General features: G+C 42.6%; 2 protein-coding genes across 2 annotated transcripts in view; one reads left to right on the forward strand and one right to left on the reverse strand.

Moving 5' to 3' along the window:
- Nucleotides 1-1,520: 1,520 nt before the first annotated feature.
- LOC119121076 (ubiquitin-like protein 7) lies at nt 1,521-4,270 on the reverse strand. Its single transcript, XM_037248477.1, has 11 exons — nt 4,144-4,270; nt 3,692-3,866; nt 3,397-3,516; nt 3,219-3,304; nt 2,912-2,996; nt 2,791-2,848; nt 2,568-2,713; nt 2,433-2,482; nt 2,178-2,354; nt 1,891-2,010; nt 1,521-1,812 (listed from the first exon to the last, which is right to left on the reverse strand). The coding sequence occupies exons 2-11, from the start codon at nt 3,864-3,866 to the stop codon at nt 1,672-1,674; spliced, it is 1,158 nt and encodes a 385-aa protein (XP_037104372.1). The 5' UTR covers nt 4,144-4,270; the 3' UTR covers nt 1,521-1,671.
- A 427-nt stretch (nt 4,271-4,697) lies between these two features.
- The window catches only part of cd276 (CD276 molecule), a 49,911-nt gene continuing 27,605 nt past the window's right edge, over nt 4,698-27,003 (forward strand). Inside the window, exons 1-4 of the mRNA XM_037248478.1 lie at nt 4,698-4,945; nt 6,464-6,569; nt 13,984-14,334; nt 16,100-16,396. Of these exons, the coding sequence (XP_037104373.1) occupies nt 6,518-6,569; nt 13,984-14,334; nt 16,100-16,396 (700 nt within the window). The 5' untranslated portion in view covers nt 4,698-4,945; nt 6,464-6,517. The remainder of the gene's footprint in view (nt 4,946-6,463; nt 6,570-13,983; nt 14,335-16,099; nt 16,397-27,003) is intronic.

The following is a 27,003-nucleotide window of genomic DNA, read 5'->3' on the forward strand; positions in this document are numbered from 1 at the left end:
TGACGATGGCACCAGTTGCCATGGCTACGCTTCTCTGTAAATAGCGTGCGGCTGCTATATTGTTTTGAGTCAAGGACTGTGGCTATTGGTATCTTCTCTCTCTTGTTATTGGGGGGAAGGTGAAGCTTCAAACTGGCTTCATGGATCAGTTGTTGTATTTTTTTGACTACTTCAGATGGCCCTCTGTTCAAAATTGGGCTGAAAGCACACAGACTTGCAATTTCTTGAAATCCTTTAAAAAAAAGCCGTATTGAGGAGTCAGAAAATACAACTGGTTCAGGAAGTATATTTGAAGCTTCGTTTTCCCACCACTAACTATTCACTTAACAGATCAGGAGGTAACCCACACCGTACAAATGCAAACATTTGATAATATAATTCAACTAACTAACAGAACAAACTGTCGCCAACAGAAAAAACTGCTCACATGCAAACAAACCAGGAAGTATTCTTTAGTTAAATGCTTAATGACATTCCAAGATTCTCGTTGAAGCATTCACTAAGGCTGCATTTCCACTTCTGTCTTGAAATGTTATCATCCATCAAAGCTGTACATTAAAATCCATTATTCCAAGGTTCCATAGAGACAGGTGATCTCCACCTCTTCCATCAATGCATGAAACACATCAGAGGAGCTTTTGTGCACTAAAGAAAGAGCCAAGATGGAAGATCTCATATAAAAAGGTGAGTTGAATGCATTCAAATGGAGCGTAGAGGGGATAGAAATGACCTGCTGTCTGTCCACCTTTTTACACTCAACATGGTGACAGAAAGCAATCTCTGGTACCAGACGTTATGCTAATGATACTTCTTTTCACCAACATGTGGGGACACAATTGTGAAAAGAGACGTTCCTCATCTAGGTGGTCTGATGTGGCTATTGTTCTCCTTGTCTGTTCTGCTTTGATTAGAAAAACATTTACACCACATGGCTACCATTGCCACAGTCAAAACCATTATGGCCAGAAACCATTCAGACTCAAGTCAGTACACACCAGTGGAGCCAAAGAATGGTGGGGAAAAAATACTTTATTTAATTTTGTTTGATTCAAATAAACAATGGTTCCTGCTTGCTAAGCAAAACAAACCAGAAAGTAGCCAATTTGTTAATAGTATGAGGATGTAATTATTAAACTAAATAGGTGTGATGTCATACTAAAGATTGAAAGTAAAAATCAGTCTATTGTAACAATATCGTCGGGACAGAAACAGACCTATACTGCCATCTAGTAGTCAAATCAGAAAACCACGTTGGGCCACTTGATTAGGTACATAACATCTGAGCCTTACAAGCATGCTGAAGGGCATAATATTTTAGAAATTGTTTACGATTCCTCCCAGTTGTACGAAAATGATTTTGACCATGCTAGAAATGTGTTTTTCTATTCACAAATTGCATTTTGTGTGCGTTTAATAAGGTTGAGATGATGGCAAGATCCTCAGCAGTCCACATCACAATGCATGTTTTCGTTTTCTCCTTTTCCATGTTTTTCATGACTGGCAAATTGGTCATTTTCCAGAACGCTTGGGAACCCAGATTTATTTTTGTATTACAAGTACACTGACAGTGAGTTAATAACAAAGTATGATATTATGATACAGCACAATGAATGTCATAACGTGCCAACAAAAATCTTTCATTAGAGTTTAGTTTAATGAGCAGGTCTGCATTCAGAGTCCCGGTCCTCCAGCAAAGATGAGTTCCAGGGCGGCCTGGATGTCTCCGTCAGTGGCCTGCAGTGCTCTGAGCATCCCTTCCTCATCCTGGATGCCCATGTCCCTGAGCTGTTGCATTTGCGACTGCCATCGGCCCTGAACGCATCGCCCCAAAGTCGCTTTACTTTCTCTTTTACGTGTCTCAGCATGCACTTTAACCGAGATATTTGTTACCTGGAGGGCAGACATGTTGGTTGCTTGGAGGGCTTGTTGCAGTGCCTGACTCAACAGGTCGTTACTGACGGGGGTCCCTGCCATCATAGGGGGGCCGCCGCTCGACGACGACGACTCGCCCTACAACCAAGTTTGAATAATGTGACATATAGAAATCTTTGGCTAAAGTCTAACTGTAGTTTGAAAGAATCATAAAAAAAAGTAAGTGTGAATGCTTGGCTGTTAAGTTTTGATGCAGCATAATTCATGTTCATACATGGTTGTGAGATGTTCCAGCACGGCCTGACCTGGTTGGCTGTGGTCGGAGTCACTGCGCTGCTTTCGGGCGTGCTCGCGAGAGCTAGCGCCGTTGCTAGCTCGCTCTGCGTAATGGGTCGTGGACCCGTGGCGCCGCTGTGGTTGAGCGAGAGCGGCCGAATGCCCGCCGAGACCCCCGCTCTGCTTGAAGGGCCTGCCGGGCTGCCCTGCTCCAACCAAAACAACACTCGTAAGAATTACGGCTTCAAAAGATGTCTGACGCTCAGAGGCAAGCAAAGACTCACAGGCTGGAAGTCTTCATCATCATCAGACATGCCCTCAAACATGAAGCCTCCTGTCACAGAAGAACAGTTTGGGTCAGTATGGCTAGGTGGATGATGTTTAATCTCAAAAACAAAAGACGAAATAAATGTACCGACCGGGCATATCACTGTAGGAGCTAGCGGAAGTGTTGCGAGTAGAAGATGTGGCAGCGGCGCCGGTGGACTGCATGGGTGCACTTCCTGCCACAGAGTGCAGCACCAGAATGATGGCGTTGACCAGGGCCGGGTGTGAGCCGATCAGTCTGTAAGGTACCAAAGAGAACTTTATGATCGCCACTCTGCACCCACACGTCTGACACAAGAAAAACCAAGCACTCACGTGTCTAACATGTTGGGGTCTGTGAACTGCACAAAGAGGTCTTTGTCTTGTAGCACGCCTGTGATGACAAATGTCAGCGTTTGCATGTTTGCACCAATGGAAAAAAAGCATCGGGTCATACCTAGAGCCACAGGGTCGGACCTGAGTCCTGGTGTGGCCACGATGATTTGATCCAGAGACTCTTTGTTGGTCAACATTTTGTACACCTGGGTATAGAAGAGAGATGCAGGATTAAGTAGTAGTGTGGATTTTGCTTTTTCTTTCGATATTTTGTGTGCAATCGATGTATCTCCCCAGAGCTCTGTCTGGCATTTAACACATAGTGTGTTGTTTTTTAAATGAATACTTAACAATATTTATACACTCAATATTGAGATTGTGTGGTTGGACCTAATAGTTATTAAATATGCGCATAGCGTCATTCTCACAGAGTCTCTGTAGGTGGAGTGTAGCGAGTGGAGGGCGGCGTGGAGCATTCGGAACTCTCTGGCCGCAGTCGCTCTGTTCACAGGTTCTGAAATAATAATCATTAAAAAAAGACATTTAAAGCTTTGGCATGCATTTCAAATGAAAAATATTTTCTTAAAATTAGTTTAAAAAACACGCCTGCAATGCTTTCAGGCTCAGGCCAAGTCTTTTTCAGGACATGCAAGGTAGATCCCGGTAGAATCCCGCAGGCATCCAGCGTGAAGTCATCCTTCAGTTTACGCCCACAGTGGACCAGCTCTGGAACCACATACAGGACACATGGCATCTATCAAGCTGGCGTTAAAGGTGGAGCCTAAGTATCATTGTGCATATGTGGGGAAAAATAATACAAATACATCGAATTTTACTGGTGCAGCTGAATGCACCCCGACCCTCTCTAATGAACTACTAACACCTCTCCAAACGGGCCTACCTATGAGATCAGGGTCGGGTATAGAGTCGGGGAGATGCGCAGCCACAAGCTGCTTTAGGGTGGCAACTCTGTAGCCTCCAGGAGCGACGTCCCCTGGCATCATCTCGGGGAAGTGGAAGGTGGATTTGGGCTGATCCAACAGCTTCAAGGACAAGTGCCAGTCTGAGGATGCCATCTAGAGGAGGAGGGGGGTAATCGAGTGAATATACCACCCAGAGCTAAGCATACAATAAAGAGACCCTGTTCGGTAGTTAACCCTAACCCTAACCCTATGCAACGTAAGCAAATATGCAATCACGGCTAGCCGGCTTTCCCAAGACGCACTTACTGGATCGCAAATGTGTATTAAGCTATTCCACTGTATAACATAACATACGACATTGAATGGATAAAAGCAAGCCTACAAATGGAAATGTTCAGTAAAAGCGCACTAAAGACAAGCGCACACTCACCGTTTCAATGTTGACACTCCACTCACTTCCTAGGTTTTAGTCACGTGGTACATGGTGCGTTTTTAGTCAGTGTCCACGTCAGGGAACTTTCATGCTCCATCTATTTTCTAAATTAAAACAAAGAAATATTCCTCTCAGACGTTAAATGCACCAGCTAAACCTTTCATGTGTTTTATTTCGTTTGTTTTGATGGTTTTATCACATGCACCTAATAGATTTTTCCGCTGTCTTGTTCAGACGGCGCTGCGTCATGTCTCGGGGGGAAAATGTGATTCCAGAAAGATGAATCATGATGGGCTTGTTTTCATTTTGGTTAAGAGGCGCTATCCAGACTCGACAAACTAACCTTAGACACATTATAAAACATAAATAAATATTTTGTCTAATTTACCAGTTCCACATCACCAAAGATTATGTGAAAATCACACGCTGTAGTGCTGTATTTAATGACGCTCCGTCAAAAAGAGCTTTTTGCATGAATAAAATGCTAATGAGGTTCTCAGAACCTGCATTTATTTTTTACGCTGTCCAATCGGCAGTGGGTCGGGATTCGTCCCCCTCGATATGACATCACCACCGGGCAGAGCAGCAAGGAGTGGTTGAGTGAATGCAACCAGATCCAAATCAATGGAACACACTTGCGCACTTTGATAAACCCCGATAGAGCCATTTCAAGCCAGCAAAACACACCGTTATCTTCACACTCAGCGGGACGTCGTGTTCCTGAACGCAACATCGACTGGACTGGAAAGACAACGCCGACGCCACTTTAGTAGTTTTTCTCGTCTTTGTCCATACCATGGTAAGAAACTGTCCACCCACTACTTTGATTGCATGCATTTCGCTAAAAGTTACGACTCCAGCGTGTTATTTAAAGCATCAGGCAGTTAAGTCGAAATCAGGGCTGATGTTTGTATACTTTTTCTCAGGATTAATGTCGTAATTTCTTATTTTAGCCGTAGGGAAAGTCATGGCAAATAACGTTTGTGTGCCCCCGGTCGGCGACGTGGAGGAATTGCGTTCAATGACGCGCTAGTAATGGGAATTCCCTGCACAGTACTTTAACTTTTTTTTTTTAAATTAACAGAGGTGATGTGTCAAAAGTAATCTTCAAGAGGGGGTTTCCTGACTTAAGTTGTTCTTTATCACATGCTTGTTCAGCAGGCAGGTACAGCATCCGGTGGGATGTAGAGGATGTTGTAGTCCCCATCCGGATAACTTGAGTGGGAAGTGATGTCATCCTGTTGTGTCCATCCATTCATTTTCTCCAACATTTATCCTCATATGGGTCGACAATTAAGTCAGTCAACACAGAATATTATGTTCTGTAATCATTTTTACATCAAATGTACTAAATGAAATCTTTCACTGGGAAAAAAATGATTCTAACAATAAAAACTAAATCGCTCGTGAGAAAATGTCTACAGTAAACCAAGTTCTCCAAAAGGTCAACACCCATGATGCGTTTTAGTGTTAACATTATCATTTCCTGAAACTTCCTCTGTGGTGTTGTCATAATGGGACGCTACAAATGTGATATTTTCCTGTTAAAAATAACTATCTATAAATCAACGGCCCCCAAGTGCGCTCCAGATCTTTTCCCAATTTAAAAAAAAGTGATAAAAACTTTTGACGAATAAGAGTTAAAATGCTTTTTACACTACCAACATGGGGTAGCACAAGTCAGTTAGTCACTTCCTGGTGTCTGGACACAACCAGGCGGAGTCAGCCTGTGGTTTGGTTTAGGGAGTTGGTCCAATTTCACATTGTGCTCTCCAAAGAACAACTCCAGGGAAATAGGGGTGGGTGTTTTTTATTCCTTTGTTGCTATGTCAAGTTTACTTGCACAGTCTGGAGAAAGTGGCGAGCTGCTCAGTTATGGAAACTTTGGTCATGATGAGACTGCAAGACTGACCCACATCCGCTCCGCTCAAGTCAAACATTAAGGCTGATGGAAAAACATGAAACTTGTACTGTTTAGTTTTTGTCTTATTTCATTTGAAATGTATTGGCTCAGCTTGTGAACGTCACATGACTAAACCTGGTGAGCCATGATTGGTCGTTACCTGAGCCCTTAAGCACTGTGATGTCATTTTCAGTCGACAGTAAGTGGCAAAATGGCCACCCCCGGGATTGGATAAAAGAAAGTGCATTGTGTCAACACAATATTAATTTGAATGCCGTGTTTAGACAAGTATATCATTGTAAAGAAAATCTTTGACTTTGGGTGGGTAATCCTTTGGAGTTTAAAACTACCAGGCAAGGATAAGGAAAGATGACTAGTAGACGTTCTTTAATTGCTTTGTTTTGATCCCTGCAGCGTCACGCCTGACGAAGTTTTGCCGCTGTTCAAATCCACCCTGGGATCACCACTATGACCCTGCCGCTGCTGCTGCTGTCTGCCATGCTGGCCGTCCAAGCTGTTGGTGGGTGTCAGCTGTGGTAACAATAAACCCCTCGAGGTCCATTAGTCTTCCCTCTTCAGAGCTTTGTAGGGCAACAAGAAGGATTGAAAGGATTCTCAAAGTTGCTGTAGTTTTAGACGAGGGGTCACATAGTATGGGCCCTTGGAGGACTTTTGAAAACTGAAATTGGCCAAACTAGGAAAAAGCTTGCGAAATAAACTCTAGACATACATGCATATTGAATATAAGATAAGTTTTGCGGTATATTTTGAATGGAATGTTTTGGTATGAATCCAGAAAAACAGTTTTGCGACGCCCTCCATGTAAACTGCTTCTAGAGCAAATTTTTTTATCGTTCTGAAAGCGGGGCTGGGTGATGTCGCAACGAAGGAATCATAACTTCAAAGTTTCACTTCTGTACAGGCAAAGAAGTTGGGTCATCATAAAAAAGTAACAAATAGGCCCAGGCTGGCTTGATAACGTCTGTGCGCACCGTAAATAAAAGAAAGGAGTCTAGCATGTCAAAAATTGGGATCTGCACTGTGGAAGGTTTATAACCTTCTTTTCTTTGCTGTTGGTGTAGACTTGGACACATCATGTAAATTAAACTCTCATACCGGCTGATACAGCATGTCAAAATGCGGGCCCAACATCCTCAGGCAAACCTGTAAAATTGACTAACTTCTTTTGGGGGGAAAAAAAAAAACCCACCCCATAAAATTCAACCCTTTTCCTCTACACAGCAAATTCCCCTGTGGACTATACTAACTTGATGAAATAATATGACAAATTGGGATTTGAGTGAGAATAAAAGCTTGGGAGTTTAGATGACAAAATGTGGTGACCTGATTCAACTTGCGGCGCAGTGGAGCTCAGTACAACCAGTTGTTCATTAGGCATCTCTTCTCCGCTGACACAAATTGGAGCACGGGCCGGCTCATTAGCGGCAGCGTGGCATCCGTACGGAGGAGGAGTAGAAGTCGGTTGGCTCGTGCAATGATTCAGTTTCTCTCCACTGAGTGGAGCACTAAGCGAATTAGTTGGCTGCTCCACATGGAACGCGATACAAAAACACTGCTGTTGTCGTGCCGATTATGCATAATCAAAGGTAACGTTAGCCCTAGCTCAATATGACATCCCGTCTCCGAACAACAATAACAAAATGGCTGCCAAGGAGTTTATTTTGTAGCTTTCTTAATTTGGACTGCATTCGATTCCTTCTTTTATAAACCTCATTTACATGTTTTAAATGTCTTAATTTACACCGATAGTCGGGGAAGATATTGCATTTCAATTTGCACGTTTGACATAAAATGTTTAATATGTGTCACGTGACAACCTGTGTAACTTTGTCTGCACGTGTAGGGGTAATTTAACTTATATAATTATTGTAATGGCTGTCAATTTGATGTCTAATTTGCCTTTTCTGGTTGCCGGTCAGTTGCAGAGCACATACTGCCTGAACCAAAGTACATCAGTGACTTTCCTTGAGTCGTGTCAGCCAGTGGAGTAGGCGGAGCTAATGGCAAGCCATTAGTCTAGCAATTGTATTTAATACAACATAGAAAGTTGACCAGATTTCACTCTGGGAGAGGAGCCTCGGGCTAATTAAAATTAATTAGTGTAATTGGATCGATCCCCCTGGGCGAGAAAATTGTCTGCTCTCGACTGTCTTTACAAGTGCGATAGCTGTGAATGCTCCTCCCCTGTGTCTTCCTTCCCCCAACACTGTGATTGATTCTGCAGAGAAGGCTCACTTTAGCTTGCACATAAATTCAATTTTAGGCTATTACCCCGTATCTGTGATGCTCTTGCTAATTTGATTGCGTCCGCTGAAGGGTCCCATCGAGGAGCCGTCTTGACTGAGACTGGTTTCAGCACGGCGCATACGCACTCACGTACATCATCAGTCTTGTTGGCCCTCCGTTCTCCTTCCGTTCTCCCCCGTGCGTTCATTGAGACAGAGTGCATTACCCAACAAGCGCCTCATGATTATTTCAACATGTCGTCAAATTGCAGGCCTGTGGGACTGTTTAAAAATTGATTCAGGTAATATGCAGCAATTGCACTTCAGCAGGGGTGGAGCAGGACCCGGAGCCGTGTGTGTGGTTGACTTTGAGTTGTTTGGATGGATGCTGAGCCGTGCTTGGAAACTGTTACAGGCTCAGCTACTTTGCTGAGGAGAATCCCCCCCTCCCAAAAAAAACCCCCCAAAAACAAAACAATGACAGGCAATTTTAAAGGACTCCCAATGTAACAAATTTCCTTAAAATTGCATGAAATCAATGGCTGTTCTAATTTCTAAATTCAAGTTGCTGTTTGTAAAACGGCCACCAGAGGGCGCTCAATATTGTATTGGCTCAGACAGATACCTTGAAATAAGGCTGGTATCAGCGACGATAACAAGCAAATTACTCAGTGTTCTGTTTTGATTGGCATTTTCTGAGAGGTACTCACTGTCGCGTTCTGATTTTTACTTGTTTTTTTAATTAATACCTTTCAGTATGGTCCACTTCCAAAACATGCTGTTAAATTGTAAGAAAAAGATGGACAACATCCTGTGAAGGCAAATCAAGGAAGCCTTCACTGCCATGCTGTTTCTCTTCATCGTTTAAGACTTCTGTCCTCAAGTGAGATCTGACCCTTTGACCGTACGTCTACCTTGTCAGCTAGCCACTTTCCTTTTTTTTCTTTTTCTTTTTTCATTTGTGAAACCGCAGCTCATCAAAAGGCTCTCGGTGTCTGCGGACTTGTAAGCCAGAGGCTCAGTCTTATCTGACTGCCCGGGCCCATTAGCGGGTTATTGACAGGATATGAGATGGCTCGTATCAAGGAAGGAGGCAAGAGAAGGGTGATGTTGGGCAGCGATGAGAGAGAGAGAGAGAGAGAGAGTGCGAGAGAGGAAGGCTAGTGTGTGAGAGAGATCGAGGGGCAGAGAGATTTACGGGAAAAACAGCACAAAAGAACCTGACTTATGACTCTGTGGGAAATAAGCAAGTCTGAGTCCTTATCTAGCTGATCACCTGGATGTCTCCCTGGCGAGGACACTACTTTGTGATTTTCTGGAGAAATACAAACGAAAAGAGGAGATTATATTCAGAGCTTGATGTTGAAAGTGACCCTTTTCATGCGCATAGGTTGTGTACGAGGATGGGATGGGAAACATCTGAAAATGAAATCTCCCCTGATGATCACCTCATAGGATCCATCTCTATCCATCTCTACTCAGATTGGGTGCGCCGATTGGCATTCATTTAGTCACTCTTATCACGTCCATTTCCGGTTTGCCAATTTCAGACAAACTCATGATTACAGTGCACACTCCCATCAATCCAATGACACCCATTTCCCCCCCCCCCCCCCCGAGTAAGATTATGGACATCCACATGTGCGGAAATCAAAAGCTCACTTTTCCTTTCAGAATTCCTGCAGGTCTTGATTGTGTCGTTAAAGTAATTAGTATGAAAGGGCTCACGCATCCCCGTTGAGCTCAGAGCTCATTTGATGTTCTGGTCTGTACAAAACGCCCAGAATGGAAATGTGTTGGCCTGTAATATCACAAGTTGACAGTAGGGGGCAGTATTATATAAGCGTAGTTAGAAACAACCCCTCTTCTTAACCTCGACCAAGTTTTGCCCATGTTCACTACTTGTGTGTGTGCGTGTTTGTGTGCGTGTGTGTATATTGACACACTATTTTCCAATCACTCGTCTAAAACCTTCAATTGTTGCCCATTTAGCTCGCTACATCAATAGTATGTCCTTTTCATTTGCCGTGTACTGATCATTCACAAACTCCTACTAATGCTTTCTACACCGTTGGCCTCCGTGAGAATTACCCTTTAAATGTGTGCACACCATGATTAGCAGATGGCCAGGACCCAATCATTGTGTAAATATCTCTGTCCAGGTATTGAACAGTAGTTATTACCTTGACAAAAGGAAGACTGAGGCACTAATTGTGTGGCAGAAAAGTCTCTTGCAGCAGCATCACTGGAGGAAATGAACTGACCATTGGAAATAATTTATGACCTAAACCATAAATTGCACCATTTTTGCAGTGGTCAACTTTGTACCATTAAATTGTGTTGACTTCCCACGCCGTTTGACTTTGCATGCACACCCCGGTACTGAGAACATTTGTTATTTGCAGCCGTGTTTGTCAACGTGACCGATGTCAGTCACGCTGACAGAAAGCTCTTTGCTCCACTGCAGCTTCCTTACAGCTTCTCCATTGTAGTGTCAGGAGTTCCTTGTGTCCAACTCCTCACACTGCGTTGCTACGGACCTGCCAGTAGTCAAGCAGGTGTGGAATATCAATGTGGTCTCTGGCCTTTGGGGCCGGAGAGGAAAACGTGTTTTGTGTGTGTATGTGTGCGAGGCTAACTGCTGTTGGATTATATTGAAACAGATACTACACATTTGTCTCTTTCTTCATAGAGATAAGGGAAACTAGACTCATAAGAGCCTTTGTGGAACATCTGACATTTTCCGCTTTTTACACCCAACCCCACAAAGCGGGATAGTGCTCTGCAAGTCTCTGGGCCAACAAACCACATACCCTGCTCAGACACACTTGACCACTGCGGTCAGATTATTTGGCACTGTACTGTGCTCAAGGCCAGTTTAGTAGTTGTTCTCTCGGCAAAGACCACGACCATACCAGGCTTTAGCTAAAAAAAAAAAAAAAACCCTGTACCTTTTCTGTCCAACGCTGGTCTATACTCGCACTGATTCATGTGGTTGCCATCACGCCATATTACAACACTATATGACTGCATTTTTTTTTTTTTTGCTTTTACTTTGTTCCTCATTTCAAGTCAGTTTATTTATATTTTGCTGCTTACGGACGAGCATGGGCACAGAACATAGACATGATTGTTTACCCGTGGTTGTCATGAGGTACGATTATTAACTCCATTGTAAGGCTGCACGGATAAGCAAGGTTGATTGAAGTGCAGCAGGTTGTTGAAGCACAAACATTGGGGAAATATGAAGCACAAATTGGGTAAATATACCACACGGACAAAAAAGTACAAGGATACCTGGTCGTTATACCGGCAGGAAATGAAAACATATGCGGTCGGTCGTATAAGCCTTTTTCCATCCGCTCTTTTGGGAAAAAAGAATCTATGAGACTTTTGAAGGGTGCCTGGAGCTCGTTCATGGCTGTTCATTCTGAGAAACATGATGTTGAAACTTTTTTCATTTGATTGCTTTTACAAGTTCCATCATTACCATCGAAGTTTTCGAAGCAAAGATTTGCCCTACGATTTCTTGGATTAGTGATAAACATTTCAAGACAACGAAGGAGTGCAACTCAAAGTTTAAAATAGGATGTTTGCGAACGGCTTAAACCAAAGCTAACGAATGAATGACCACTTTGATGACCACCTAACTAACCGTCTCACACAAAGTTTATGACAGCAGTCCTCGGGACAACCACACTAAAACCATCTTCCCCTTTTTATTTTACGAGATAACTCATCGGAAACGTCTCCGGCGACAATGGGCATAAAACATCCCAGTTGGTACGCGTTCGTGCCGATTAGCACAGTGTGGTTAAACGCTCCGCTCGCATCCGCTCTTGCCTCGAGCCTCCTTTCCCATCATCCCGAGCCACAATAGCAATAGCGGCTTGCCAACACCTGACAAAAAACGTTATTGTTGGTAGGTGTTTGAAAATGCCACGGTGACGCTTAGGCTTGAAATTTGAGTGGAGAGCGGTGTGAAGATCATTTAAAGACTTTTTTCTTTTCTTCCTTTCCTAGTCAGCGCTCGCCGCTAAGCAGGGCCAGCTGCCAGCGGCCGCCAAAGGCTTAAATGAGTTTATTTCATGTCGGCTGTGAAAGTGCCCGTCTCTGTCACGTAGGCACTCAAACAGAGCTGAGGCCCATAAACACAAAGTGCAGCGTGTAAATCGCGGCAGCCTGACGTCTCCCAGCCTGCCCTCGATGGCTGCTCAGCATGTCTTTATAGAGAGGGCAGGAGTGGAGAATCCTTACTTCCCCCTCAGGGAAGACCCCACTGGGAAGACCGCTACATCTACCAACTACCCTCCTCTCCGCTAAACTTTGTGGACAGTAGAGGAATTCAAGAGTGTTCTTGACCTTATTGACAGATATTATCTTTAGCTTGATGCTATTTTGTGCTACAACCATCCTGCCCCCACCTTCCTGAATGCACATGGTGGCGTGACTCATCCATGCCTGCTTTCAGAGTGATTTAATTGAACCCTGTGTCCCGTTACCCTCTTCTTCCAACATGCATATGGAGAGCTATCACTGGCCTGCTTCTTGGAATAATGAAACACTTATCATGAGTGCAAGGAATGTGATCTAGAAACGAAACAAAGTGTGGCATTTACTTTTCCGCTCTAACTGCAATTTGGTGGTTTAAACAAAAGTCAACCCAATGTCACATTAGTCTCCGATTTCTCAATGGACGTCAGAGAATGTTTTTGTGGAAGCGAGCAACCTTGAGAGGTCGAACACGGCTGGTCCAGATTTTACCGGACAACATTTGAATTCGAACCCAATCACCACTGTGGAAACAAAACATGCTTTATACTATGAACTTCTTCAGTTATCAAGATGACACTCTATCCACTCTATCCCCCATAAAACATTATCAGACTTTCCAAAACGATAAACAGAAAGGGATTATTGTGGCACGGGAGCCCTTTTTCTCCTCGTTATCTTTCTGCAGTTTTACCGTTAGCCGATAGATGGCACTGTTCAGGCATCAGTGGCAAGAAATACCTCGTTGGGATGTGTTAAACGTACACGGCATGAAAAATAGGCCTGCCTTGACTCAGCGTCCGTACATGAAGGCGCTCAAAGTCTTGTTTGTTGTTAATTGGATAGTTGATTAAAGCACCCCTGAATTGGTCAAATCTACCCCATACCAAAGTGAGTCAATGCTAACGACACCGCGTGTTGGAGTTCAAAAGCGAGTGAAGAGACAAAAAATGCTACCTTGATTTGAACAATAATTATAGGGACAAAACACTTTGTCGCTCCTGAGGCTCGAGAAATTTTTTTCCCCTCCTCTCCTGTGATGTAGAGGAGTGTCTTGGCGTTGTATATAAGCTGGCAGGGATCAATGAGAAGCGCTGACTCGCAAGGATGCCACGAACGTCTGCCTGAAATGGCCGCTAATCCGGAATAATTACGCTTTCACCCTCGTCTAGACATACAATGAAGCATGTGCCACTCAATCACCGACTTTTTCAGTCGAAGTGGCGGCGGCATTGTCTTAAAAAATAATCACACTCTAGAATTTTTGTGTTAATCCCCTTTTACATACTTCCTGCTGCCACATTTGTTTCTGAAACAAATCTAGCGTACTTTTCAAACTGACTTTGAAGGATCTCAGTCAATTCCATTCTAACCTTTGTACGATTTCACTCACAAGCTGCTCCACCTCTCTTGTAGCCCAGATGGAGGTGCTTGTCCCCGACCAGCCCATGGTGGCGTTGCACGATACGGACGTCATCCTAAACTGCTCCTTCAGCCCCGCTGGCTCATTCAACGCATCTGACGTGACAATCTTCTGGCAGCTGACCGACACCAAGCGCAGCGTGTACGGATACAGCGAAGGTCGCGATCAGCTGGCTGACCAGGCCGAACGCTTCGTCAACCGCACCGGCCTGTTCCCTCACGAGCTGGGCCGGGGCAACGCCTCGCTGTTCCTGAGGAAGGTGGTGGTGGCTGACGAAGGCAGCTACACTTGCTTTGTCAGAGTCCGAGAATACGGCAGCGCCGCTTTGTTTCTTCAGGTGGCCGGTGAGTTTGTACCGCACACACAACCCCATTTGATGTTGAAAAATATTGCCTCCAACTAAATAAGAGTTTAACATCCAAAGATTTGTTCTTTTAAACACACACTCTAATAATACAGCATGTGTTACACTTAAGTGCATGGGGTAAGTAAACATGATAAACAGATTCCCCAGGGCTGCTACAATGCATGTTTGGTCAATAAGCGCTGATTGTGGCCTCTGTTGTGATCAATAGCTGCTGACTTTGACTATCAGATGTTGTTTTGGTCAATCAGCCTTTCCCAACATCTTGGCATCTTACATGCCGTGACTTTTCATTTACTTACGGTGCAGCGGCACATTTTGTATATCTATTGAGAGATGGCTGGTCAATTCTCAGAGGATGGATGTGCATTAGGTCTTGTTAATGAATAATGTTTTTTTTTTCCCCCTCTCCCCATCCTGTTCGTCTCCCAACAGTGACAAATTGGTTCCATTTTATGCATGAGATTTATACAGGTTTCTATTTTTGAACGACATTAACATTGTATATTTCCTACCTGCTGTGAATGCAAAGAAGCCAACCGTCTTGATGGAAATGTGGCAGTCAAATGGACAGTAGAGACTAAGTCGGCTGCATCTTGATCGACTCGCCAAGCATACAACACGTTCATACTATAAATGCTGTAATGTGATTCACTCCAATTACTGATATCCACTTCAATTCCGCTATGACGTAATTCACTCCATTCTCGATAGTTCTTCAACATGCTCTGACACAAAAATGTCGCACTCAAAATATTGCAAGATTTCACCAAGACTCGATTAATTGTGATCCATATGTAATTACAATTACATTTCATTTAATTTAGGCATGAAAGACCCCTAGTTCGCAAAAAGCGCAGTAAATCCCATCTCCATGGTAAAAGTCCACTTTTCACCAGCAGATCAAATCATCTCAGGCTCAGCTCCGCCCCCTTGTTTGCTGTGCCATGATTGGCTTTGGGAATAGAACAGCCACTTTCCGCTTCCACCTTTGTACCCTTACTTCAGCGCCAGGGATTGGGATTTTCAGCAAATCTGACATCAGATGCCTACACTCTTTTTCCAGACCTTGGGTTGTCTCCAAATCTCAGAGACAGGCAATTTCTGCCTATCTCCAACTCATGGTTGGAACCATAACTTTTTTTTTTTTTTAGGATTAGTTCTGAATTTTGGCACTCTGGGGTATGTTGAGATGCATCATACCTGTATGCCACTGATACCTTGTGGGATTTTCAACGATTTTATGCTAAGTGGCACTAAATATAATTTATGCCTTAATGTGAATGATATAAACCATTTTTTAAGGTAGTCAAACCAAATTCTGGAAGTTTTTATGCTTGTCTAAATCTTCTAGCTAGCCCATCCATAACCTGTCAAATATAGTTTTTTTCTCAATTTAAAACAATTTCAAGGTTATTTTTTGAAGCATCATATTTGTTTTTCTTAAAATACCTCAAGGATCAGGAAGCCGAGCTGATTATGTAAAACAAAAATGGATATGTAATAGTGGTGGTGATGAGGGGGGGGGGTGCTATTATCAAAATTAGTCCCGCATGCAACGGATATGCAGAACGGCCGGCTGACAGACACACTTTTTACAAAACAAGCAGATAACAAAAACATTTACTTGGTTGTTTAATTTCACACTCGATTGGTGGGCAGGTACTTGAGCGAGGCCATTATTTATGTACAAGCAATTGAAAAGTCAATTTCCATAGCATGTCCCTGCATTTGTTTTCATCCAGCCCCTTACTCCAAGCCCATTGTGACCTTGGAGCCGGAATCTAACCTTCGGCCGGGTGAAGAGGTGGCCCTCACTTGCGTGGCTTACGGAGGCTACCCAGAAGCCGATGTCATATGGCAGGACGGCGGTGGCCGCAACCTGACCGACAATGTCACCACTTCGGTGGTGGCTAACGAGGAGGGTCTGTTCTCCCTGACCAGCGTGCTGACGGTCGTGCTGGAACCCAACAGCACCTACAGCTGCAGACTCATCAACCCATTGCTAGGGGAGGAGGGGAATGCCTTCGTCACCATCACGGGTGAGTGCGACTTTGTCTTCTTAAAACCATTTTTACACTGAGCCTCAAATTGTTTTGTGCCCAAAGACCACTTTTCGTTTGTCAAAGAACTCAGTAAAGCAGTGTTAGAAACACATCGTTTTGGAATCGAATATCCTCTCGATTATCGCATTGATTAATCGGGGAATTATTTTACACTTTGATTCATTTTGAACAGCGACTAAAACTTAGAGTTGACTTTTAGTTTATTGCAAATGAATCCTAAATCACAGTGAATTCTTTGTGTTTTGCCCCATTGCACTTGAAGCAGTGTCAAGTTTGATAAACATCTTCTCCAAGGGCAAGCAAGAGACGATGTTACTATTTTTTAATCTTTTTAAATTTATGAATTCGCAGATTCTATAAAATATGTACTGTAGGTTTCTAATACGCCGTACCCGACTTTCTGCTTCAAATACCCCTAATCCCGCTGTTGCCCTTCTTTGTTAAGTGCAAAGGGAGGACCGCAAAAGGTAAGGCAAGGCCAGGTCTCTAATGGAAGCACAACTGTGTGAAATAGCTCGTAAATTATGGCAGAGGTGGACCGGACCTTTTCTTTGGGCTTGAGCTGGTGCTGAAACTTCAGGGCAGGTAAAGTGGGGGTCCAGGTAGGGCTGTCACCGTGTGCTGCTCTACTGGGCTGGGAAATGAATGCGCTTTCTGGAAACAGGATGGCCAGCTGACAAAAGTGGGCTAAAGGGGTGGGTGGGCCTTCAAAATACTTTAGATGGCCTCTTTCAAACCGTACAGGTGGAGTCATGTTTTGTTGTACTCGGGCCATGGAGAAGTATAAACACACAAAGAGGGTAAAATATACTTAGATATTTTACTTATAGCGTATTCCAGCTGTCCTACCATTTGCTGTTTGATTGTGTCAAATTTGCTGCTGTGAAACGTCATTCAAACACTGCGGTGAAGTGTTATAAAAACAGCGGCACCTTTATGTAACAAGATTAACAAGTTGATAGGACAAAACTTTCTTGCAATTTTCCATTTCCAGCAAACCATCGGAGGGCTGCAAATTAAATTCAGATAGGTCAGTATATGCGGGGCTTTGTGGGTTTTGATTTGAAGCAGCGTGGTCTCTTATTTCCTCAAATCATTCTCCGGAACTAGAGAATCAGTCATAATGAATTTGGAAGAAGCTGGCCAAGAGCAGAACAAACTTGCAGAACTTTGCAAGCACTGTGACAGTAAAAACATACAATTTAGTGTTGGACTCTAAAACAAGCAACCTCAGAAATACCCAAGACCCTTAATTTAAACTGTGATAATTTTCAGCAAATTGCTGCAGTTAAGGAAAAAAAAAATACACAAAAAAAACCCAAGAAGAGTAATTTCTTGTTGTGCACGCCAGAGTAGTCTGATGACGACGCTCGCTCGTAAACATGAGGGAGATATACAGTATTTTGCGCGGGGGCTCGTTTGAAAGGAAAATGTATGTGTTTACAACAGCTGCTGTGTGCTCAACAGCCACTATAATTAACGCTGACCCCGCGGAAGTCTTTTGTAGCCGAGTGGAGTGCGACAGGCTCTAGTTGACACGCTGCTTGTTGTGCGTACATGCGTGCCGTGCAGCCGCTCACTGCATATTCCATTTTGTAGCGACTTTCAGCTCGTACCATCAGGGGTTGATTTGGTTTTGATGATCTTTCGGGGACTACTCGACCATTATTTCATCCAAGTTTGGGACCATCAGTGTCAGGGTATTAGGACAGTGGGCTGGAATTAAACGTATTGAAATGGCTACTTAAATTTGTGCTTGGACCATGACAACAAAATCAAAATAAAGTAGAAACTCATGTGAGGGTGGTGGGGAAGCAGAGAGTAGGGTATAAATTCAGAATGGGATCGGGAATATCATCTTTAGGAATCTCTCTAATTAACAAACCTTTTTTGAATTGGGGCAAATGTCAAGCATTGTCTAGTCAATGATCTGCATGGGAAGTGTGAGCATTGAAGTCTTTAGTTTAGTTTATTGTTTAGCACATATTATTATAACAAATAACAGTGCAGGGAGGGAGACGAAGCCTAGGGCTTGTAAGGAGCTCCACTCCTGTATAATCAAAGTGCACAACAAACAAAGTGCTGTGACATCAAATATTATTCAAGTGTTTAAGAAAGAAAAAAAAAAAATAATAATATATATATATATATATATATATATATATATATAAATGAATAAACATCAATGAATAAACACAAGCATAACTAGCCAAATATTAAATCGTCATATTTATATATGCATATATACGAAAGTGAACGTATACATACATAAACAAATACACTATACAAAATGAGAAACAAGAGAAACAAAATTTGACACTTTAGTGATGTTGAAACAATCAAAAAAACACCAGGTAAGAAAATAGCTGAGCGGAAGCAGAAGAACTGCAAACAGAAAATAACAAAACAAGGAAGAATCAGGGTATAAATAGTGGTTTAAGTTGATGTTCTTAGTATGGATCAGCTGAGTGCGGTGGAGTAATTTTGGACTGGTAGGATCATGAGTGGAGAAGGTGGTGTTTCAGGTGCTTTTTAAAAGCAACCTGTGAAGATATGGATCGAATATGGATTGGTAGCTCATTCCAGAGTGAGGGCCCTCTAAAATGGATATTGTATTGATGGCGTGATGTTCGACAGGACGGTGGGTGGAGATTGTCCCCCTGTCTTGTAGGATAAGAATGTAATTCCGATACAAATGCGAAGAAATTATGAAAAGTGGCTGGAAGACAGTGTTTCCTGTATATATATTTATGGGTGAGTAGACAGGTTTGATGAATATTTACTTTATCAATTGGCAGTAATGAATAGTTTCTAAACAATGGTGCCGATGGTTCATATCTATTTGAAAAAGAGATCATTTTTAGGAACTTCTTTTGTATGATGAGTAATTTGCTGAGGTATGTTGGATATGTAGCTGCCCAGACTATGTTGCAGTAATTGAGTAAAGGAAAGAGGAAACTATAATACAGAGTGAGATGAGCAGACGGATGGACCAAGGGACAAACTTTTCGTAAGATACCTAGCGTTTTCATGGATCTTTTGCAAACCAAATCAATGTGTTCAGACCAGTTTAAGTGTTTATCTACTATAACTCCTAGGAATTTAGTGCTAGTAACTTGATGGATTTCGTTATTATTTATGTAAATTTTGGCCTGTTCTTTGGGGTAAGATTTATTTATATTGCAGAAGATCATGAAGTTACATTTGTTTATATTGAGTGACAACTTATTTATTTTGAACCATTTTGTAACAGCGTGCAACTCAGTATTCACACGTGCAATGAGGAAATTAAAATCCTCGTGGGTGGCAATGAGATTGGTATCATCCGCAAATAACAAAGGAAGAAAATTTGAACAAGACATGGAAAAATCATTTATGTACACCAAAAATAATAGAGGACCCAATATTGAGCCCTGCGGGACCCCAAATAGTATTTTAGATCTGTTGGAAGAACAACCATTTATATATACATATTGTTCTCTGTTGGCGAGATAGTTAGTGAACCATTTCAGGGCAGAATCGTTCACTCCATATCTCTCTAGCTTAGCGATGAGGATCTTATGGTCGACAGTATCAAATGCTTTGCTTAAATCTAGAAAGACACCAAGAGCGAATTTCTTATTGTCAAGAGCCGTTGAGATGTGGTTGGCAAGCTGAAGCAGTGCATGCTCAGTAGAAAACTTTTTGCGGAAACCGTATTGATGTTTATAGAGAATATTGTTTGTTTCTAGGTGCTTTGCCAATCTTGAGTAAACCAGTTTTTCTAGAATCTTGGAGAAGCAAGGAAGTACGGATATAGGTCGATAATTACCATATTCATTAGTCTCACCAGCTTTGAAGATAGGAATGACTTTAGCAATTTTTAATTCTTGGGGTACAATGCCAAATTTTAAAGATAAGGAGAAAATGTGTGTTAGTGGAATTATTATTGAATGAATGATTTTCTTAATAAGTATGCTTCTGATCTCATCATGGCCAGGGGCCGAGTTTTTCAAGCTCATGACGATGTTGTAAACTTCCTCAACACTAGGAGGATCAAGAATGGAGAGTGAAGGAAACTGCCCTTTAATAAGGCAACAGGGGCTTGTATCAGAGGTTGAGAAGCTAGATGCCAAGGTAGCGCCAACATTTACAAAGAAATCATTGAAACCATTAGAAATATCTATTGGGTTTGAATGAGCTCTATTCTTCCCCAGCATCTCACTTGGGGTAGATGTTTTTGATTTCTTGCGATGTAATAAATGGTTGATAAGATTCCACGTTGTTTTGATGTCACCGGAGGCTTGTGTAAATTTATCAGCATAGTAAGTTTGTTTGGTTTTCCTTAGTAAAGCTGTAAATCTGTTTTTATATTTCTTGTATGTTTCTATATTTATAGGGATGGGATTTGCAATAGATTTTCTATATAGTTTATTTTTTTTACGTGAAGATTTTTTTAGTTCATCCGTTATCCATGGTTTCCCCTTAGAGTTATTTTTACGACTAGAAGTTAAAGGAAAGGAGAACTCTAATGCATTTGTGAGTATTGTTAGAAGGGAGTGATAGGCTTTGTTGACATCTTGCAACAGGATAACCTCATCCCATGACACAGAGCTGATGATAGATATAAAAGATACCATGTTTTTCTCAGTAAATTTGCGGAATTTCATTTGATCTCCAATATGATCTTTGATTTCAGGACTACTATCATTGTGGATGAGATGGAAGACAGGTAGATGGTCGGATACATCACAGATCAAAAGGCCAGATGTTATCTTGTAGTCTAGAGAATTAAATAGGATATTGTCTATGAGAGTGGCCGTTGAGCTTGTGATCCTGGAGGGTTTGTTGATAAGAGGGAAAAAGTTTCTGGAATATAATGTATTAAGGAAGTCTGCTGTATGTGACTGCTTAGATTCAAGCAAATTAATATTATAGTCACCAAGTAAGACACATAATTTGTTTTCTTTGTTTATAATTTCTAGAGTAGAGTCGACGGCTTCATTGAAGGTGATTTTATCAGAGTCTGGTGGTCTATATATACATCCAATTATCACATTTTTGTTGTTTATAAGTGAGCAAGAGGAGAGTTCTATAAACACAGATTCTACTACAGTCATGTCAAAATTGACACTTAAATCCTTTCTGGGAGAGAAATTTAAGTTATCAATCACATACAGTGAGACTCCTCCACCTTGCTTGTTTGGTCTACAGGAATGTATAGGAGTGTAGTGAGAGAGAGGATAGCTAGATGTATTATCAACCATCCAAGTTTCAGTAAGAGCTATTACTGAAAAAGAATGTGTTAAGGTTGATAAATAGGTTTTTAGACCATCATAATTTTTAGAGATACTCCGTACATTGAAGTGGACAGTGGAGAATACATTTGTTTGGCAGTGGCCAGGAGGAGTATTGCACAGTTTGTTAAACATATCTTCAGAAAAATATTCACATGACATTTCAACAGATTTTAAGGGAGTGTAATTTGTATCTGGGTTAAGGAAGGACTCATAGATACCAGCATTAGCATTCTCTAGGTCAAATGAATTAAATAGTAAAGAGTCAAGATTCGGTGGGACAGAAATTCCTGCATTTGTGAGAATGTCACTGGATGGCATGAAAAGTGTAGGGGAACTGTCTACCTGAGATGGATGTCCTCCCTGCCAGTCTCTGTTTGCCTTGTTGTACTTCGCTGTAATCCATTATTACAGTCAGGGCGCTTAGCCAGTAAGTACAGTGTCAATGCTTCAATCGTTACCTTTGGCTTTCTTGACTATTTTAATCCAAGGTTGATCTTCGACTAATCTGTAGAAATTCTGGTGTGTTGGAAACTTGGTAGGTTCTTGAAGTTGATTCAATGACAAGACTACATTTCCCAGTCTCCAAGTTTATTTCATTGCGTCTCATTAGCATTTTGAATCCACAGAAGTTGTAAATGTTGTCGTCTTCTTGATTAGTTTTGAAAGTCGGCAAGAGTTTGAAACGCAGACTGCCGGCACCCGCAGCACTTAAGTAGAATGATATTGATCCCTGTGAGCATTTGGTCTGTAATATGTTAATACTTCAATCGTTTGCTTTGACTTTCTGTCGCGGGCGATTAACTGATTCAGTTCTAAAATCTTTAGCAGCTTTAGCTGTATCAAGCATCTCAGAGATGTTATCTTTCTAAACCCACATTCTACCTCTGGAGTATTTGAATTTTCTGGGATATTATAGATTTTGCAGCGCCGATCCATTGTGCGGGAGACCGTGAGGAATTATTGAATAAGAGAGTGTTGGAACGAAGCATATTCGAGTCTTCAAATCAGCTGCTGCTTTTCTGCTGGGGTTTTATCATCTCACTCTCCTCTAGTCCAGTCTTACCACTTTAGTCTCCGTAAGAAAATATGATGATTGTGGCTTTTAAGTGCAAGAGTCCTTTCTCTTATCATTTACTACTGCCCCCCTCCTCCCTGTGAAGGCAGAGGGTTGGTGTGATTGCCGCAGCAAGTTTTGCTGATGGCTTGTTTTCAAGACCCGTCACCGAACTACCACCTCCCTCAGCAACATGACCCCTCCAATCCCCCCGCACCAGCCCATCTCAGCCAGCACTCCCATTGAAGCCGGTCGTAATTTCCCCGGCATCACTACGCTAGCGCAGCATTTCGTGGCCAAGTACGACAAGCGAACAAGAGCGGAAATGAGGCAGACAAGGTGAAAAGTGGATGACAGAAAGCACCATGATGGTGTCCAAAGAGTTGACAGGAAATTGACTCGTTAATGGGCGAGAGAGATAACCCAAGGATTTCTGAGAAGACTTCTTGCTAGGTCCAACATTTTGACCCGACAAGGGAAAATACTTTTTGTAAGGGCTCGGACCCGAGTGAGCGCCAAGTAAGCAGGCCAAGCATTAGCCAGCCTTCAACCTTTCCATCTCTACATATACGGTACGCTACGCATCCTGAATCGGCATGAAATCATCGACACAAAAACATGACCCTTAACACCTGCATGCACTGATGTGTCTATACAGTCCAGATTGCCTGGCCCCATTGTTGTATTTGAAGTTCTACAGAAGGAAAATGGAGGGCATGGTTTAGAAATTCACCCGGAGCCTATTGAAAGCATGACAGCTGAGTTGAATGTGCATTTAACTCTTGTGTGCGAGTCCATCCCAGGCATGACAGTTTCTCGAAATTACAACACCCCCTCCTTTTTTCTCTCTTTTAAAGATTGACCGTACCATTCTACCTGCCTCCCCGCCTGTCTTTGAAAAGTAACTAACCAAAGCAGTAAAAGAACAGACGGTGGGCGGGACTTTTTGTTGCAATAGCGCTATGAGCAACAAAGCCAGACAACATCAGCTTCTCTTACACAGAGATCTGAGCCAGAACCATTTTTTGTAACATTTGTCTTGTTCCTTACAGAAATAGGAATTTGACTGATAGTTCTGGCAGTCAATAGGAATATTAGCTCAAAAACCTGACGTTATGTAACTTTCATCGAAGAGCCAATGGTTGCTTGTATGTGCCCTGTCCAAGTTGTACTTTCTCGCCAAGCTTGGGCTAAGCTCCAACTCCCAGATGGATGGAAGCGTGAAAGCGTAAATGTAAGTGTTAATGGTCATTTGTCTATATGTGCCAAAGTCAGCCGGGATAGGCTTCAGCTCACCCGTGACCCGAGTGAGGGCAAGCACTACAGAAAATGGATGAATGGACTTAGTCCCCCCCACGTTCCGTGTCGGTGCCGTTTATACAGAAAGCAGGATAAAGGTTGAAAATCAGCTTTTAAGGCTAGGGTGAAAGGGTCTATCGCCATCGGACAGCTTCTTCCACTTCAGTGGAACACAATTTAGAAGAAATGAAAGATGTGATTAATGTGTGATTAATCGCACAGTTATACAGTATAGTAAAAGTTTATGCCATATACTAAAACTTTATTATATGTCTTCAAGCTGCGGTTAAAAAAAAGCTATCTTCTATGCTTACAGTACTTGACGAGCCCCCCCCCCCCCGACTTGCCTTGCCTGGGGGATAGTGACCAAGTCCGACTATAAATTGCGTTGTTTTGTTTTTTTTAGCTTTAAATGCTTACAAACAACTTCCAACTTTATTTTACACAAAACAGCTATTTTACATTAAACACCGCGCCATTAGAATGACCAGTGGTCCAATTTGAATAATGCGTCCATCAACAGCATGCTCTTGTGAAATTTGTAGTCCCATTTCTTTCCAGCCTACCATTATTTAGTATCTATAATCTTTTCAAGCATGTTAATCAAAAATACTTTTTTTTTTGCTGCAGCCTTACCCAAAGAACATTCTGGTGCTGTGTTTTCCACCATTGTTTTCCCACTAATCTAAATGTGATTAGCAGAGTCTGCGGTGGAGCCGAGGGGGGAAAGAAAAAATAGCGGTATTAACGAATGTGTTGTCAGCGGAGCCGCGGCAAACTTTCTCAATGTAACGTTGAATTAATCAGTGTAAGGTGCACAAACATGCTCTCCCTCTCTTCCGCCGAAAGTGTGTTTTATCTTATCAGGGAGCCAGCCGGGGAAAACGACAACACAGACGTATGAGGTAATGTAGGCAATCTAGAGTAAACACAGGTAGGCGGCAGCGGCGCCATCAGGATTATTAACTCAGGCGGCTGTCACTGTTTTTGACTGTTGACTTTCAATGTCCTCCTGGAAGCTTTCAGTATAGGAAATTGCATCTTTGTATTTGCGGCCCAGAAAATGTTATTTGTCATGGCTCCAGTCTTACACATCGGCTCGGAGGGATTGTTGGGTCGGATTTAGTTGTTGCCACTTTTTGATCTGCGCCCTGCTGTTCTTCAATGCGACAATCGCTCAGATAAAATGAGCTACTTTCTTTGTCTCTTTATGATTGGGCCCTTGGTGCCGTCTCTACTTTTTACTGTTCAAAGCTTTTTGAGCAGATATGAGCACCCCCGTTTTAAGAAATGATAGCGTCTGTTTCTGGTCAGTATAGAATTTTGTACTGATACCATTTACAGTACCGAGTTAACTCGGTTTGGCTCATCTCGACTTGCTTCGTCAGTCGGAAAGAAGATAAACGACAATAAAGGAGAACATGGCTCTCCCGTTTACTTCTTTATTGGATTTTGGTGAGAGGAGACTAAAGGGATCATCCCATCGCTTGTGTGGGTTTTCTCGGGGCACGCCATAATCCTCCCACATTCTTCCACATTCCCAAAACGTGCATGGTAAGTTCATTAAAGATTCTAAAATGTCCATCGATGTGAATATGAGTTGTCTCTGTGAGCCCTCTGATTGGTTGACAACCAGTCCGGGCTGTACCCCGCCTCTCACCTAGCTGGAATAGGCTTCAGCTTTGTGCTCCTAATGAGAATAAGCGGTATAAAAATGGATGGCTAGCTGGAGAGTGAAGAAAATGGAAAAATAGGAGTAAAACTGTGCGATATAACTTTAGCAGAAGCAACTGTGGGGGTTCCGTATGTTGCTGAAGGACACTTAGGCTTGGTCACAGTATCCAACCCTCAACCTTAGTGTTGGGAGACAAACACCCACACACTCCATACTATGGAGTCTGACACAGTGGACCCCCCCAGAATCCACATTAGCATTTCTGCAAAACGATGGAAATGATCAAACACGATCAAAGCCAGTGTGATGACACTCCTGTGCCATCTTGTCACAAACAGCATTTTTTTTATGTGTCCACAGTCTGGTCGGTAAAAAGCCCGTACTCTCGCCCCACCCTCACTCATCTTTTCAGAACACTGTTATTTATGGCGGCCGTAAAGGCGCGAAAGCTCTCTTTTGTTATTGATTGAGCGCATTTTATATTCGGACGCACGGGGCGGACTATCACGGGTACAGCTGGGACCCCGCATCGGACATTTTTTTGTGGCTCCCCAGCTAAATCCTGTGAGAGGGATTGCTTTCAGTAAGTCTGGCGTCCGTTTCGGCGTGATACAAAATCATTTTAGTCTCGGGCCTTTCAGCCAAAAACTAATGCCCGGGCACACCTTCAAAGTTTGCTGATTTAATTATCCAGTCCGTTTATTTGATGTTTAAACTCTCCACCTGATAACACCGTGAATTATAATGCCGCAAAGGACGCCCGCAGTTTGCCTCCCTAAATGGCTCTGTTTTTTTGTAGTCGGAATTAGCGACTGGCTACATTCAAAGAGCTTTGTCTGGCAACGTGAGATGTTTCCAATTAATGTGGGGGAAGAAAAGAAAAAGATTGAGTCTGTTTTCCGGATTGGTGCTTCTTTTCTCCGCTTACTCAAGAGACCAGTGATTGATGATCGAGTGTAGAATTGAAGTAAAGCGTGGCCCAAGAGGATTGGACTTTGACTCCATTTTGCTGACCTAAGTAGTAGCACCAACTGCCCTCCTGCACGAGATTGGCATCTTTAAAAACTATTGTCAAAAAGCACATTTATGCTTGTGACTGATGAAGTCAAAGAGTGGCCGCGCGCCTAATGATACTCGTTTAAATGGACGGTGGCTCGCCATGACTCACAGCTATCCCAGACAGCATTAATATTCCCCCACTGGTTCGGATTCAGTCGGGCTCAGTCGACCCGCCCCTCCGTAATAACAGACATGAGGAAACAGACTAGTGTTGCTT

This window comes from Syngnathus acus, chromosome 3 (genome assembly GCF_901709675.1).
Source record: "Syngnathus acus chromosome 3, fSynAcu1.2, whole genome shotgun sequence".
NCBI lineage: Eukaryota > Metazoa > Chordata > Actinopteri > Syngnathiformes > Syngnathidae > Syngnathus > Syngnathus acus.